Below are 16,281 nucleotides of genomic sequence, written 5' to 3'. Positions count from 1 at the left end.
AGTCAGAGAATCAGAGTCACACAGTATAGAAACAGACCTCACGTTGCAAAAACTAGTCCCACTTGCCGTGCTTGGCCCATATCCTTCCAAACCTTTCTTAATCATGAACTTATCCACGTGTCTTTTAGATGTTGTAATTATACCTGCATCAACCATTTTCTCTAGCAGTTCATTCTACACACAAACCACTGTTTATAAAAAGTTGCCCCCATGTCCTCGTAAAATCTTTCTCCTCTTGACTTAAAGATATCCCACCAGTCTTGAAATCCCCCAGCCCAGGGAAAAAAAATCCTTATGCCACACAAATGCTGAGTAATGATCACCTCCAACAAGGGAATATCATTGCCCCTTGTCATTTAACAACAATACTTGCTGAATTCCCTCACTATGAATACAATAGATGTTACCACCAACCAGAGGTAGAAATGGTAGAAATGTAAATAGTGCAGCCTGAAGAACAAGTCAGAGGCAGAGAATCCTGTAGTGAACAACTCACTTCCTGACTCCCCAAAGGGCATCCACCATCTACAAGGAGTCAACAGTCAGGAAAATGCAATATTTCCGACTTACTTGAATACATCAGGCCTCTAATATGAAGAGGCGTGACATCATCTAGGACCAAGTACTCCACTTGAGTGGTACCAGATCCATAAGCAACCACACAGTGCCACCAAAGTTAGGCCATTCTACCACTGTACAAAATTTGTTTCCAAAATAGAAACCTTTGGCACATTAAAATTACATCTGATAATGCTGCCAGCACAGCACATTCTCTCAGGACACAAGTACTCACCCTGTATACTTCTTTGGTCTCCAGATCCCATAGCTTGATGCCACGACCCGCTGATAGCAACATCTTTCCATCCGGGCTGAGACAAAGACAACTGATGCTGCCTTTCTCGGCTTTCCATTTGCTATTTGGGGGAATAAGACAGATTTACAGCATAAAACCTATACCAAATATACAGCTGCAGACAGAACACAACATTAGGCTGTTTATTACAGTTTCAGCTTATTTTTTTAGCTGGGGATCAGCTGAGGAGATGACAGAGGAATCAGCCTAGTGAATTTAGCCTCTGATGTTTGCTTATTATTGAATGAGTGATAATTGATTTTAAACAAATCATTATGTTTAGTTTTTAATTGAAGAATTATTCCAGCATTCCTATTTACAGAGGAAATACATGGAAGAATTTTAACTTGAATTTTTCTCCTCTGTTCCTTGGACCAAGCAGCTCCTGCAATGTAGCTGGTCAGAAGTCTCAAATACTGCCATGGAACTAGTGACTTTCTTATCACAAATTGGAGCCAAGATCCATACGCAGAACACAGAAAACAAAACAAGGGCCTTGTTTTATCATAATTATTCAAATTATTCCTTTATCATTTAGCCACTCTAATTATGCTATTGATTTCTGTCCCTCCACACCCACCATTTCTCAAGGTTTAAGACGCATTAGGTTCAACACATAGAAGCAGCCCTCTGGTATCTCACGTAAAGAAACATTTTTCACTCAAAAGCCTATGTAATTGCTGTGCCACAGGACCATCATAGCCGTGAGCACACGACCCAAGAGCCCTATTGGGTTGAGAGAGACTTCCCTACGACGGAGTGTGAATCCAAATAAAATTGACACCAATACAATTTGTTTAATTTACTGCACCTTAAAGGTGAGGGGGACAATACTGAAGGGCAAAAGAAAGACATCTTGGAAGATACAAATAATGAGATGACTGTGTATAAGGTTAGCATCTCATATTAAATTAAACCTAAGTGCCAATTTATTACCAAAGCAAACCGAGAGATTAGCCAGCATGCTCAGACAGCCAAGGATGTATCGTCATATTTTTCAGCAATATAGCGAAACCTTAACAAATCATCACAGCAAGACTTATGGAATCCCTGCTTTGGCATAATGAGTTCATTGTGCTCAAATAAAAAGTACAGATATTGATTTCCAAAAAGCACATGCTCCATTTTTTTGGAAAGTCTGCAGGATGTAAGAACTGGCACCGTTTAGTATAACTCAACAATGCTGGACCTTGCTCAAAATCTCAGTAAAACAGTGTATTCTTTAACAAATGAACCTTCACAGCTAAGTCCTTTCTAGCAATTGTCACCCATCCTGTCCTACTTCAAAATATAAATCTGTGTAACAAAACCCAACAATAAATATTAATGTTAAAAACATCCAGTTGCATTGTAAAGCACAGATAATGTCTAGTGAGCAACTGAAAGTTTAAGTACCAAAGCGATAAATAAAGACTCCTGGGTACTTCTCAAATACCCTAAAATATTAGATGCATACAAATATGCATTACTCAAAATACAGAACAGTTTACACAGTATTAACTAATTAATTTCAAATTTCACAGAAACTAGCAACATCTATAGCTTTCTGTTCAGTTTTGTGAATGTCTGAATGTATTCAAATAGACAATTAACTACTTCATTGTGCAAAATGGCATTCCTGAAAATCCGTAATGAGGTCCCAGCTTTTCAGAACAGATTAGTGACTTAGAAAAATGGAATACCTAACTCAGAAGGTAACAAAGTTCCACAACTAATAGCTTTAAATGGTAAGGATGGGAACACAGATGGGCTAAGCAATTAGGAAAAATTGTGGTTATAATGTCTCGCATAGGTATAAGTTGAGTGCATGTGTATGGTTACCCATTTTGGTTGCCAACAGTCATTTCAATATTTTCTTCATGATGAAATCTATCAAATGGAACAAGTACTGATGTAATGATGTTCGAAAAGCTTTACTGATTGCTTATCACTTCAATTTAGTTTTGAAGATTAAAATGTAAATTATAATACATCTGTTAATTAGACATTTACTCATACTTATTATTAAAATCTCAGTTTATTAACGTACTTTCTTCACAGAATGACAGTCAATATAAAAACTAAAGACAAGGCTTATTTCTTGAGGATGATAAAAATTTTCCTCTATAAAGTGCGTGTTTTTCAATGAAATTCAAGCACTGGGCCAGCAGACTTTAAAAATGACACTAACTTTCAGATTTGGATATTCACGGAAGAGTATTCTATCTTTGCATGTCACAAGAAATACATCTGTATCATCTGGGGCTAAGATACCAAACGAGCATTTGGTAAACCATTGGAATTTCAACTAACCAGCCTAACAGATCTTTCCAATTCAAAGTGAAGAAGCAAAAAATAATTTTACCTTCCCTTGGGAAGGGAATAGAAAAGAAAAATAGAAGGTGGTGGTTGGTTGGTAGTAGCAAGAGATATACATAAGCAGCAAAAACTTTATAGCCCACGGAAGACTTCCATACTGACCATTTTACTTTCCCTGTCGGTACATTCCATTCCACTATGTGCTTGTCATCTGAACAGCTATAGAGACAATCACTTTCCTGATGCCACCGCACACAATTTACTTTATTGTCATGTCCACCACCCTGAAAGAATAACAAGACTAAAGTTAAGAATAAGAGCACACAACTGAACAAGATTTCAGATTAGGAATTATATTTATAGTGGTAAAAACACCCATGTGGAAATGGCTAGGAACTAACTACCATTTTGAACAAGAGTCACCATGTCTCTTGCACAGAAAGACCGGCTATCAAAAAATAGTTTTCCCTCAAGTTTCAAAGTATGAGTCACCAGCCCTACTACCTCATGCCACTTCGGAGTCTGCAAAAACCATCAACTCACCACAGATATATATTCTGCACACAGTATCCAGCAGAGACACCCAATTCAGAGTACTGAACATTAAGAGCCAAGATCTTTTAATTCTGATCATTTAACAACATTGCTTAATTCAACTGATACAAAAATCCTAGAGCTGCCATATTTGATCCAGGGAAGCCAAACCTTCCACAACATTTTTATAAATAATTCCCACCCATAGAACCTGCATCAGGTTCCCTTAAAATTTTGAAGATAAAGTAGAATGGCAAGCTGGAAAACTGAAGAGGTACACACGACCCTCTGGAACCGTCCTCCTGTCCCCTTCCCTGACTCCATCCCTTCTCATGACCCCTTGTCAGATATTTACTTTCTGACATTCCACACTCTGATGCTGAACTCAGCAGAAGTATTAGTTTTATCTGTCTGCATCCCCACATCAATGAATTTCAGGCACAAAATGATAAACTCTATTTCCATTGCCTTCACATCCATTTCTTTTAGCAGAGGCCTTCTCCACATTCCAGATGACTACACTCATCTCCAACATTCTTCTCTCCACCTCGATCCTCCTTCTGGCCCTTTACCTGCACACGACTAGTTCAGTGAGAACTCTCAACGTGATATTGGTTACCCTCATTGCTCTGCCCTTTCGTTTGAACCTAATGCTCTCTGAACTGACTGCACTCAGTGCTCTCAAATCCAACCCTGATCTTGTCACTAAGCCTGCCAATAAGGATGATGCTGCTGTTGTGTGACGTACTAACCTCAATACTGCAGAGCCTGAGCAACATTTCTCAGACATTTCCTACTTCCACCTGATCATGACCCCACCATCAAGCATCTACAAATGCAACCAACCTCATCTCACTTGGGCATCCCCTTGCAACGAGCTCCCAGGTCATAGTGCTCCAACCTCACACAGCTCACTTCTGCTTTGTACCCGAAGTCCGCAAACAGGACTGCCCAGACAGACCCATTGTTTTCACGTGTCCTTCATTGCTTCCCGACCTCAAGCCTATTTACTCTCCCCTTTGCCATGCTTACATTGCGATTCTTCTGATGCTTTATGGCAATTTTAGAATTTCCGGTTCATGAGATCCAGCTGCCTCCTCTCTACCATGGAAGTGCAATCCTTTACAAGTCCTCCAAACCACCCCCCCAAAAAAAAACCAGGATGGTCTCACAGCCTTCACTATTTCCTGGAAAGAAGGCCTGACCATCTCCATCCACCACCACCCTCCTCTACCTGGCAGAACTTATTCTCACTTTAAAAACAAATTCTCATTTAACTCCTCTCACTTTCTTGAGGTCATTGGGTACATGGGACATTGCTTGTGCCAATCCTATTCACTCTTTCTCCAGGAGAATAACACCATCGGTGCTATTTTCCTCTCTTGCCCTGGACAGGAAAAATTTAAAAATTTAGCTTCCAACCTTCATCCTGCCATCACTTCTGACTTCTCACCCTCTCCCTCAACACCTGGCTCCATTTCTGGGGATAGGCTAGCCATTGTTATATACTATAAACCCGACCCCCTCAGTTTCTGCGACTGCAGGTCGCTCTTCGTACTACAGGTACATGGTTCATCAGCACAAATTGGTTATAATGCAATTGTCGAACTGTGGATGTGGTTTGGATAACGCAAACTTTCTATTGAACTGGTACAGCGATTTTCTATTAGCAACCTTCTACAGAGCGATTTTGTATAGCAGTTTTCTAAAGCATGGTTACAGAGGAACACAGCTGTTGCAATTTAGCAGAGCGACCTGTATACATCTTCACATCCTGCTTCCCATAAGGAATTAATTCTATTTTCCCAGTTTTGCAGTCTCCATTGCATCTGTTCTGATTATGCCACCTTCTGCAGGGGCTTTAGAAACGTTTACCTTCTTCCTCAACTAAGGATTCCCTGCTACTGTGGTCAACAGGGCCCTTAGCAATGTTTGACCTATCTTCCTCCACTTTTACCCTTATCCCTTTCCTTCCTAACAATGATAGGGTCCCCCATCCCATCAGCCTCCGCATCCAAAGAATGATAAGCTACCATTTACTTCGTCTGCAGTGGGATGCTACAACTAGACACATATTCCCCTCCTTTGCCTGCATTCCATAGGGACCTTTCCCTCCAGGACACTCTGGTGCGTTCTTCTTCCACTCCCAATTACCATTTCACACGCCCAAAGGTACCTCCCCAGGCAATTGCAGAAGGTAAACCTGTCCGTTACCTCCTTGTTCTTCACTACCCAAGGCCCCAAATATACGTTCCAGATGAAGCAAGGATTTACCTGTATTTCATTCAATCTAGTCTACCTAGTAGGTGGCACGGTGGCACAGTGGTTAGCACTGCTGCCTCATAGCGCCAGAGACCCGGGTTCAATTCCCGCCTCAGGCGACTCTGTGTGGAGTTTGCACATTCTCCCCGTGTCTGCGTGGGTTTCCTCCGGATGCTCCGGTTTCCTCCCACAATCCAAAAATGTGCAGGTTAGGTGAATTGGCCTGGCTAAATTGCCCGTAGTGTTAGGTGAAGGGGTAAATGAATGGGTCTGGGTGGTATGCGGGTCGGTGTGGACTTGTTGGGCCGAAGGGCCTGTTTCCACACTGTAAGTAATCTAATCTAATCTAATCTACCTCATTAGTTATTCACAATGTGGTCTCCTGGATACTGGCGAGATAAAACGCAAGATGGACAAGTGCTTTGCCGAACATTATGGCACTAAAATAACCTCGAGTTTCTATTTGCCTGCCACTTCAACAGACTAACCTTCTGGGAAAAATAGATAGAATTGGATAGCGAAATGCAAATCCAACCATGGAAATAAGATTCTGAACATACTTATATAGTAACATCTTTTCACTGTAGCATTCTGTAAATACACTTCCTGAAAATAAATGAATTATTCAGTCATATGCTAATACAAATTTAAGTAGCATAACTGAGAAAATGCAGTGTAAAGCAAGCCTTCATTCAAAAACAAATTGATTTGCATAAAAGTATAATTATACCAAGTCTAGACAGTTAACTAGCCAAGTTGAGATGTTCTGATGAATAACATTTTACGGAAGCAAATTAATGTCCACCTACAAGGTGTGAACATGTACACATGTAGCCAAAACAAGCCTCCCATTCTCACCCTTACTCTCAGTTAAGAGAGAATCTTTGTTAACATTTATACTTATGTAAATCAGAATTTCCGACCATTCTGCCTATTGCAATATGAAAAACCTATATCTTACCAGTTTACTCTGTAGTTCTCCCTTTACTATGCTGTATAACAAAATGCTACCAACTGCTGTACCAATAGCCAACAGGTCTAATTCTTCCAAACCTGTTGCATCTTCTGATCGCCTCTTTTTCTTCTGAGGACCTTCCTGGAAAAGAAAATAAATTTGATACTCCTTTATGTAGTTTTTTTTTAAATTGGGTCACTATTAAAATCATTGAATAATGTAACATTAAAGTCCTTGATTTTCCAAGCCTAGACTGAACCCAAAGCCTTTTGTCATGGTAACTAAAGGAGTTGGAATGAGTTTCTAACATTGATCAAAAATGAAGTTGATGGAAGAACTAGAAACTGACAGGTAAGGATGAATCTGCAATAACTTCAAGACATGCACATCTTCCTGTTGTGGTAGAACAGAGGAAATGAGGCACAAAGGACCACGAACAGGAAATTTTTTTTGCAGTGAATCACACAAACACTAAATATTTTAATTCATTTAATTCTCTCATTTCCTTTCCAAATTTTCTCAAGTCCCGTTGCAATAACTAGAAACTATTAAGCATAATCGGTTTTTCTAGCTATTAGTATTAATACAGAAGATATTCCTTCTATTGATACCTAGTATCACTTTCATCCAAGTCAAAGAGATGTGGACTGAAGTCAAACTACAGACTAACACTGCAAGGACAGATGCACTTGTTTCATTCTGAAATCCAGGAAAACTCTCAGGGTGACCAAAGCCAATGTGCAACTCAGACTCAACGTCATAATTTGCAACCCGCCTTCAACATGTCTCTTTTCAGCAATAATCAAATTCTGATGAACTCACACTGTCACTAACCTTGGCCTAATACTTGGACCAGAGGCTGAGCATCTGACCATCACAAAGACTGTCTAATTCCACATGTGTAGTATGTCTAGTCTCTGTCATTTGTTATTGAAATTATCCATGCTTATTCCCAATGTACTCAACTACCCCAAAGTTTCATGGATATCTGCCCATCTTCCACTAACCACAAACATAATGTTATAATAATGGTTACACGTATTCATTGCTGTGTCTCCAGAGAGATAGATTTCTCAATTGACTAAACGGTATGGCAGAGAAAAAAAAAGCCATTTTGGGAATTCTTTTTTAAAAAACTATCGAAAAGCTAAATACATAGATTAAGAGGTTTCTGAATAAAGATATTTCTAATGTTCTACACAAGATGTACATTATATACTTACTGAAGCATTAAAAAAATCCATCTAATAGAACATACATATGCACCTGCAGATTGCACTACCTTTAAAGGAGAGAATTAATCAGAAAAACATTACGTAGAATGAAGAGAAGAGGACATGGCAAACAAAATATGATTATTCTTTAAATAAAGTGGTTATTACTTTCTTGTGACACACTTCCTGTTGGCTGTTATTTCCAAACTACTCACCTATATCATTCAACTTTAAAATCCAAACATTTATCAAATGAATCAAGGGTAACTGGCAGTGGTTTGTGTTTAAAGAATGCCAATGAATTAAGCAAAAACATAGAAAACAGGAGTAGTAAGTCAGTCAACACCTTGAACCTGTTCTGCCATTCAATATGCTACGGCTAATCAGCAAGCTCAATACCCTAATCCTGCTCTCTCCTAATATCGCTTGATCCCATTAGCCACAAGAGTTGCATCTACGCCCTTCATGAAAACACAATGTTTTGGCTGCGACCACTTTGTGGTGGTGAATTTCACAGGTTGACCCCTCTCTAGATGAAAAGATTTCTCACAGTCCTAAAAGATTTACCCCTTATCCTTAATCTATGACCCTTGGTTTCAGATATCCCACCATCGGGAATATCCTTCTTGCATCTGTTACAATTTTATAAGTTTGAGACTCCCTCCCTCCTCATTCTTCTAAACGTCAAATACAATCAATCTCTCCTCATACAGCAGTCCTGTCACGCTAGGAATCAATCTGATAACCCTTTACTCCACTCCCCCTACAGGTAAAGACAATTAAACTTGCTCACATTAAGCAAAAATCAAGAGCAAGGATAGGCACAGAGCCCATTAGATGCATGATTATTTGAAAAAAACTCAGTTCTGCTCAGAGCCTGAAACATTATATTCCCAGTTTTTAGAACAATACATACAAAACGCGGACCCCAACAGCTTAAACTCCACATGTCATTATGAGGAGGTAAGTTTGCTGTAAAACCCAAGAAATGAATGTTAACCTAGGTAGGATGTCCCCAATGACCAGGGAGTCCAGAACTATGGGTCACAGATTTTCAATACAGGGTAGGCCATTTAGGACTGAGATGAAGAAAAATTTCTTCACCCAGAGTGGTGAGCTTGTGGAAATCTCTGTCACACAAAGTGGTTAAAGCCAAAAGACTGAATGTTTTCAAGTAGCAGTTAGATATAGTTCTTAAGGTTAAAAGGATTAAAGGGGAGGGCAAGAAAATGGGAACAGGATGTTGAATTGGATAGTCAGTCATGATCATATTTAACAGCACAGCAGACTGAAGGACCAAATGGCCTAAGCTTGTTGCTATTTTCTAGAACACTGTACTTACCAAGTGACAGTGCCAGATTCATGGCTTCCAAAACCATCACCAAAATCTAGCAGCATCTGTGCAGGGAGTAACAAAGTTAACATTTCAGGTTGCGACCTTCCATCACAACTCAGGGTTGAGTTTGATGAAAGGTCGTTGACCTGAAACTGTAAGAATCCCACTCCAAGGTGCTGCATGACCTGGAGAATAGTCCCAGTGTTTCATTGTTATTTCTAATTTCCAGCATTTGAGGTATTTTGTTTCTCTATCATTAACATTCTGTAGTTTGTAGTCAAGAGACAAATTTGGTTCAAACTGGCATCTCGCTACAAAAAGATCCCCAAAATAGGATAGTGACAATGCAGCTTTTGCTATTTCATTGCATTGGTTGAATCTTGTTGCCCAATTGCTAAGTGAGCTGTGCCAATGCATTATATATAAAATGGAAACTTTTCCAGCACAATAAAGCTTTTCACTTACATTTGCAGGCATTGTCTCTTTGAAAATTAGGTTGCAAGAAATGTATCAATTTGAAGAGACTCTCAATGTATTGAGAGAAAGTCTCTGCCTTACTCTAGCTGGAAATGGGGCAACAAAGGCTGGGCTTCCCACAGTCAGACAAGAGTGGACTCGACCGGGTGGACGTTTAAAGCAATTCCAGGCAGGACTTATACACTTTATGGTAAGGTCCTGGAGAATGTTGCTGAACAAAGAAACCTTGGAGTGCAGGTTCATAATTCCTTAAAAGTAGAGTCACAAATAGACAAGATAGTAAAGATGACATGTGGTACGCTTGCTTTTACTGGTCATTGTATTGAGTATAGGGGTAGGGCATTAAATTCTGGTCTCCCAACTATAGGAAGGATGTTGGGAAACTTCAGGAGAGAAGCCAAGCGTAGAGCAACTTAGGGAGGCAAATGGTAAAAAAGAATTTACCACGTGGACTTGGGGGCTTCACTTCGGGAGAGCAGCCAAGTGGAGAGCAACTTGAAAAGGTGGGTGATTCTGTTTGAATCTGAGTGGGAAACTGAAAGGTGACATCACAGGAGGGCTATGCTGGAAGAACCCCGGTTGAGAGTCAACAAGCTGAATCTAAGCTTCATACATTGTGACACAAAGGAGGGGGAGTTTTACTTGGACGGTGTTTCTGGAAACACATTAGACTGACTAACTCGAATTTAGCCAGTGGTCAGGAACAGCAAGGTGTGGCTGAGAGTGAGGCAGGTAAAGGAATCCAGGAGGTACAGTTGCAAGAGTTTCTGCCCTTACTCTTGTCCAACAGTTTAAGAGTATTGCTCCTGTGTGGGTGGGATTGGGGACTGCAGGGATGAGCTGAATGACCACAGCACCATGGTGCAGCGAGCCATAGTGGGGTGACAGAAATGTTATTGTAACTGGGGATAGTATAATTAGGGGCACAGACACTGTTCTCTGTGACCAGGATTGAAAGTCCCAAAGGTTGTTGCCTGCATGATGGCCAGATTCCGGATATCTCATCTGGGTTAGAAAAATTTGGAGTGGGAGGGTAAAGATCCAGTGGTCATGGTCCACATAGGTACCAATGACATTGATAAAACTAGGGCAGAGGTTCAGCTCAGGGTGTCTGAACAGCTAGGTGCTAAATTAAAAAGCAGAACCAAAAGGCCCCAATTTCTGCATGACGTTATGGGCATCACGGAGATGTGGCGGCAAAGGAATCAGGATTGGGAACTGAATATTCAAGGATATAAATCCTACTGAAAAGATAGGCAAGTGGGCAGAGGGGATGGCATTGCCCTATCAAGCAATGAAATTAAATCAATAATAAGAAATGAAACAGGTCAGACGGTGTAGAATCTGTGTGGGTACAATTGAAGAACTGCAAAGGTTAAAAAAGGTCATGTATAGGCCTCCAAACAGTAGTCAGGAGCTGGAGCACAAGATACACCAGAACATAGAAAAGATGCGTTGGAAAGGCAAAGTTACAGTAATCATGGGTCACTTCAAGATGCACGTGGACTGGGTAAATCAGGTTGGTAGTGGTGCCCAAGAAAAGGAATTTGTGGAATGTCTACAAGATAGCTTTTGAAGCAGCTCGTGATGAACCGCATTAGGGAACAGACAATACTGGATTTAGTATTGTGCAATGATGCATGCTTGATAAGGGAGCTTAGGATGAAAGAACTCTTGGGAAGTAGTGATCATAACATGATCAAATTTACTCTGCAATTTGAGAGTTTCTGGGAGTAAAGCAGAAGACATAGCAGAGATTCATCCCGAGGATGAAGCAGCATGGTATAGGAGGATGAGGCAACCATGGCTGACTAGGGAAGTCAGGGATAGAATAAGAGCAAAAGAGAAAGCTTACAAAGTTAGGAAACCAGAGGATTGAGAAGCTTATGAAGATCAACAGCAGGCAACAAAAAAAATGAGAGAAAAGATTAAATATGAGATTAAGCTAGCCAATAATATAAAGGAAGACTGTAAGAGTTCTTTACATATATAAAGAAAAGTGAGGCAAAATGATACAGGAGAGAGAGCAGTGGGGAACAAAGAAATTGCTGAGGAACTGAATAATTACTTCGTGACAGTCTTCACAGTGGAAAACACGGGTAATTTCCCAAAAATTCAAAAGTATGGGGACAGAGCTGAGAATGGTGGTCGTCATCAAGGAGGTGTTAGAAAAACTGAATAGCCTGAAGATGGATAAATCACCTGGACCAGAGCATACAGCTGAAGCTAAAATAAGATCAGCAATTACCTTATTAGATGGTACAGCTGGCTTGAAGGACCAAGTGGCCTATGCTTTTTCTTTGTTAGTAAGATTAGTCTGCTTGGTTGTTGGTTACCTCATACTAATTTTCCAGATAAAACATGATACATAGAACAGTACAGCACAGGAACAAGCCCTTCTGCCCAGCATACCTGTGCTGACCACAATGCCATTCTAAACTAATCCAATCTGCCTGTAGGGGGTCTATATCCTCTATTTCCTGCCTGTTCATGTGCCCGTTTAAGCATTGCTTTTGTGTCATCTCACTATTTCATATTCCCATACCAGGAAAAAGATTCAGGACTATCCACCCTTAACCATAATTAGTACTACTCCCTCAGTGAGAATGTGTAGAGGGTATAAACAGGCAGGGAAAGAGTTAAACTCTGAGTTTTGTGAAACAAGAGTTTCAGCTGAGCATGACTCAGATCCGATAAGAACTTAGTTAACAATGGGGTGCTGCAGGTAAGAGTCATGGGTTAACAAGTTGGAAAAGCATTCAATATGTAGAGCCATTAAACAAAATGAGGTAGCATTCAGCATATATGTCAGTTAACAAGGTGAAAGGTATTCATTATGTGAAGCCAGTTAATAAGGTAACAGCAGATAGGTTAATCTTTATTGTTGATGCTCACTGATTGTAACAGTCACCCGAGTAATGTTGCTATATCTGGATGCTCCTCCCTGTAAAATAACCATATAATTCATTGGGAAAAAGCTCTTCCAGAGAAGGTGAATTCATGTCTCTGTGCACAAGGATTGCAACCTCTCCAAAGCCTTCATATCATTCCTGGTGTGGCAACCAGAACTGGACACAATACTTCAAAATGTGGCAAAACTAAAGTTTTATGCAGCTGCAACGTGACTTGTATATTCAATGCCCTGACCAATGAAGGCAAGCATACTTTGAGTGTTCTCTACCATCTTATCCCACCTGCATTGCCACTTTCAGTGGGCTATGGACTTGCACCCAAGATTCATTCTTATTTATCAATGCTCCTATGGGTATTGCCCTTTACTGTATGCTTTCCTCTTGCACATGACCTCTCAAAAAGCATCACATCACTTGTCTGGATTAAACTCCATCTGCCATTTCTTTGACAACTTTCCTCACTCTCCACAATTTCAGCAAATTTCATGTCATCGGTAAACATACCAATCAGACCACCTACATTTTCATCCAAAATATTTATCACTTACAGAAATCCAGCACTGATCATTGCAGAGCACGACTGGTCAGAGATCCTCAAAGAAATACGCTTAAGGTTCCCTTCTTAAGATACTTACATGCATGATGCAACTGCAATACACCAACTTCTGTGAACAGCCACGATTTATTTCGGCAAGTACCAGTTTTTGAAGGATCACTTAACACACTGCGCAATGCTTCGGGAGCGTGTCAAGTGAGGATTTCTGAACATGGGAATCACCCTCCCTTTATACAGGGTTTTACATCACAGTCATGCAAGACACCCCCCTGCCACACCCCATAGTCATATGCCACCCAAAAACCAAAAAAAGTGATTAGATTGTTTCCTGGAACAATGTGTGATCAGGTTATTCCTTGAACTGCACCATTTAGAGTACGATTAGATTGTCACACCCTGACTGCAAAACAGAAAAACACCCCCCCCTGGGATATCCAATTTCTTACATGTCAGAACAAATTAACCCTTTCACATCTCAATACCCTTATAAATATCCTGTCTCTTCTGTGACCAAGCAGATTGGTATCCACCTTGCCAATTTAGCATGGATCTTATGAGACTTAATCTGGACCAGCCAGCATGGGGCATCTTGTCAAACAATGATGCCAAAGCGTTTTTGTGGCAATTAGACCAAATGAACAATGTTAACTTTCTTTCAATCACAAGCTGGATAGGCTGGGACTTTTCTCACAGGAGCGTAGGAGGTTGACAGGATTTTATAAAGTAATGAGAGGTATGGATAGTTGATAGTAGATGTCTCTTCCCTAAGATGGGGAATTTCTAGAGTAGGGGGCACATTTTTAAGGTGAGAGGAGAGAAATTTAAAAATGACAGGTGGTTTGCATGTGGAATGAATTTTGAGCAAGTGGTGGATGCCAGTACAATTACAACATGTAAAACATATTTGGATAGAAGCATCAATAGGAAAGGTTCTGGAAGCCTTCATCCAGAGGCTCACTGAAGATGTTACCTAGTATGGTGACTGAACACCTGAAAATGAACCTTCCAGCTCAGTGAGCAAACCTGCATCCAGAACCTCCACATGAGCTACAAATCTTCTCAATACTCGCTAATAGGAAAGGTTTAGAGGAATATAGGCCAGAAGCAGGTAGGTGGGACTAACTTAGCTTGGAATTATGTTCGGCATGGACTAGTTGGACCAAAAGGTCTGTTTTTGTGCTGTATCACTCTATAAGAAGCTTTGCTACTTATGCATTGAGAATATTCAAAACAGATTATTATATTTGTAGATATAAATAGCAAAAACAGGGGATACTCTAGAAATTTGGTGTTTAAGTAGATGATCAGTCATGATCTATAATGGCCGAGTACAGTCAAGGTGCTGGATGGACTACTCCTAGTTCCATATTCTGCAGATGTGAATCTTATTAAGACGCTGTTTGGCAGCCATGGTGAAGAGGAGTATAAAGGGCCAGAAACTGAGCTCAGGGTCCAGAAATTTTAATTAATTCTTAGAAAAGGCAAGTGATTTGCAAGAGTTGGCCTTTGCTGTATCCTCAGATGTTGCCAGAAATGTTCAGCATTTCCAGCAGTTTTTGTTTCAAAATCTGTTGTTGCACTTTGATTAATACGGTTTCAGCTTTAAAGTTATTGAACCACACCAAACACCTCTTGGAAATGAATGAAAACCCCAGGCTCAGGTTTTCCTTATAAGCGGATAGCGAGCTGAAACTCAAACCTATAGAGGACTGAATTGGTTAGAAATATAAAGTATAGCCATCTCTACCTTCTCATTCTAATGATTTGCCGAGCGAGCGCTCTCAAATCGAAAGCTAGATCGTTAATACACGAGTTCAGATGAGCGCAGATGTCAAACGTTCCTCCCCATTCTTCTTTTAGTGGAATCTCAAGACCTTCCTTGGATTCACCCTACCGGCCATGCGAGAGAAACTTTCAAAATGATTCATATCCAGACCAAACGAGGGCCCTGCTTACTCCCTCCGAACACTAACCGGATTGTAGACCAGCCCGCTTTAAAAGAAAATCTTTCAGATGAGCCAAAAATGGAGAGAACAGGAGCCGAACTTCTGTTTAACTCCGGAAAAGGGCTTTTACAACCCGAACCAAGTTATCTTCGAACGGTCGAACTGGCGAGGGGAAGCAAACATAGAAGTCCAGCGGTCTCTTTTCAAGAGTCGGGGTCGGTGTGAGACAGGCCGGTCCGCGGGGAACCACATGGAAGGACAGAGGGAGAGGAGGAGACACCCGAGGCCTCTCCTCCTGACTCCCCGCCTGTTGCTGACGAGGCCTCAGCCGGAGCCTGGCGCTGATTGCCCCCTCGCTGCGCGCCTCACCCCCCCCCCCCCATCAGCCCCTCACCCCGGCCGTCTGTCCTCCTCCTCCCCCCCGCGAGCCTGCTGCTGCTGCTGACTAGGCCTCAGGCCTCAGCCCGAGCCTGCCACTCACCTGACCGAGTCGCCGCGGGGGAGCCCACGACAAACAGCTGCAAGTGGCGCTGAGATGCGAGGAAGGCACGTACTCGTGCCGAAGACCGCCGCCCTGTGTGTTCCACACGCGAATCCGACCGTCCGCTGCGGCCGCCGCCAGGCACTGGCCTGAGCCCGGGGAGAAGGCGCAGCTACTCTCCACTCCGCCACCAACCGCCGCCATGCTGCCCCTGCACACGTGGTAGAGAGTGCGCAGGCGCGGGGCTGCCGAGGAAGGGGGTGGGGCAAAGGCCTGGGGCCACCGCGTCTGTCAATCATCAGCTCAAAGCCCATATTGTCAAAGTACATTGCAAATAACATCTACAGTAATCGCCTGGCTTAATTTACCATGTACCTGTATAGCATTCCTACTTCTAATTAAGGAAGACAAAATAAAGTGACTTACCTTTCTATAGCACCTTTCAGAACGTCTGAAA

The 16,281-nt window shown here is 41.4% G+C and overlaps 1 protein-coding gene and 1 non-coding gene across 2 annotated transcripts in view; both read right to left on the bottom strand.

Annotated features, from left to right (window-relative positions):
• wdr43 (WD repeat domain 43) overlaps positions 1–16,043 on the bottom strand; it is a 61,297-nt gene extending 45,254 nt beyond the window's left edge. The window contains exons 1-4 of the mRNA XM_043687212.2: positions 15,825–16,043; positions 6,909–7,043; positions 3,314–3,435; positions 794–914 (exon numbers count right to left, since the gene is read on the bottom strand). Of these exons, the coding sequence (XP_043543147.2) occupies positions 794–914; positions 3,314–3,435; positions 6,909–7,043; positions 15,825–16,028 (582 nt within the window). The 5' untranslated portion in view covers positions 16,029–16,043. The remainder of the gene's footprint in view (positions 1–793; positions 915–3,313; positions 3,436–6,908; positions 7,044–15,824) is intronic.
• LOC122548719 (small nucleolar RNA SNORD53/SNORD92) lies at positions 1,816–1,889 on the bottom strand. Its single transcript, XR_006311330.1, has one exon. It is a non-coding gene; the product is annotated as a small nucleolar RNA SNORD53/SNORD92 (small nucleolar RNA).
• Positions 16,044–16,281: the final 238 nt, after the last annotated feature.

The sequence above is a fragment of the Chiloscyllium plagiosum genome, unplaced genomic scaffold (assembly GCF_037043375.1).
Source record: "Chiloscyllium plagiosum isolate Xiang-an unplaced genomic scaffold, Cpla_swu_hap1 HiC_scaffold_3, whole genome shotgun sequence".
Lineage (NCBI taxonomy): Eukaryota > Metazoa > Chordata > Chondrichthyes > Orectolobiformes > Hemiscylliidae > Chiloscyllium > Chiloscyllium plagiosum.
This window is presented reverse-complemented; position numbering and strand designations above follow the sequence as displayed.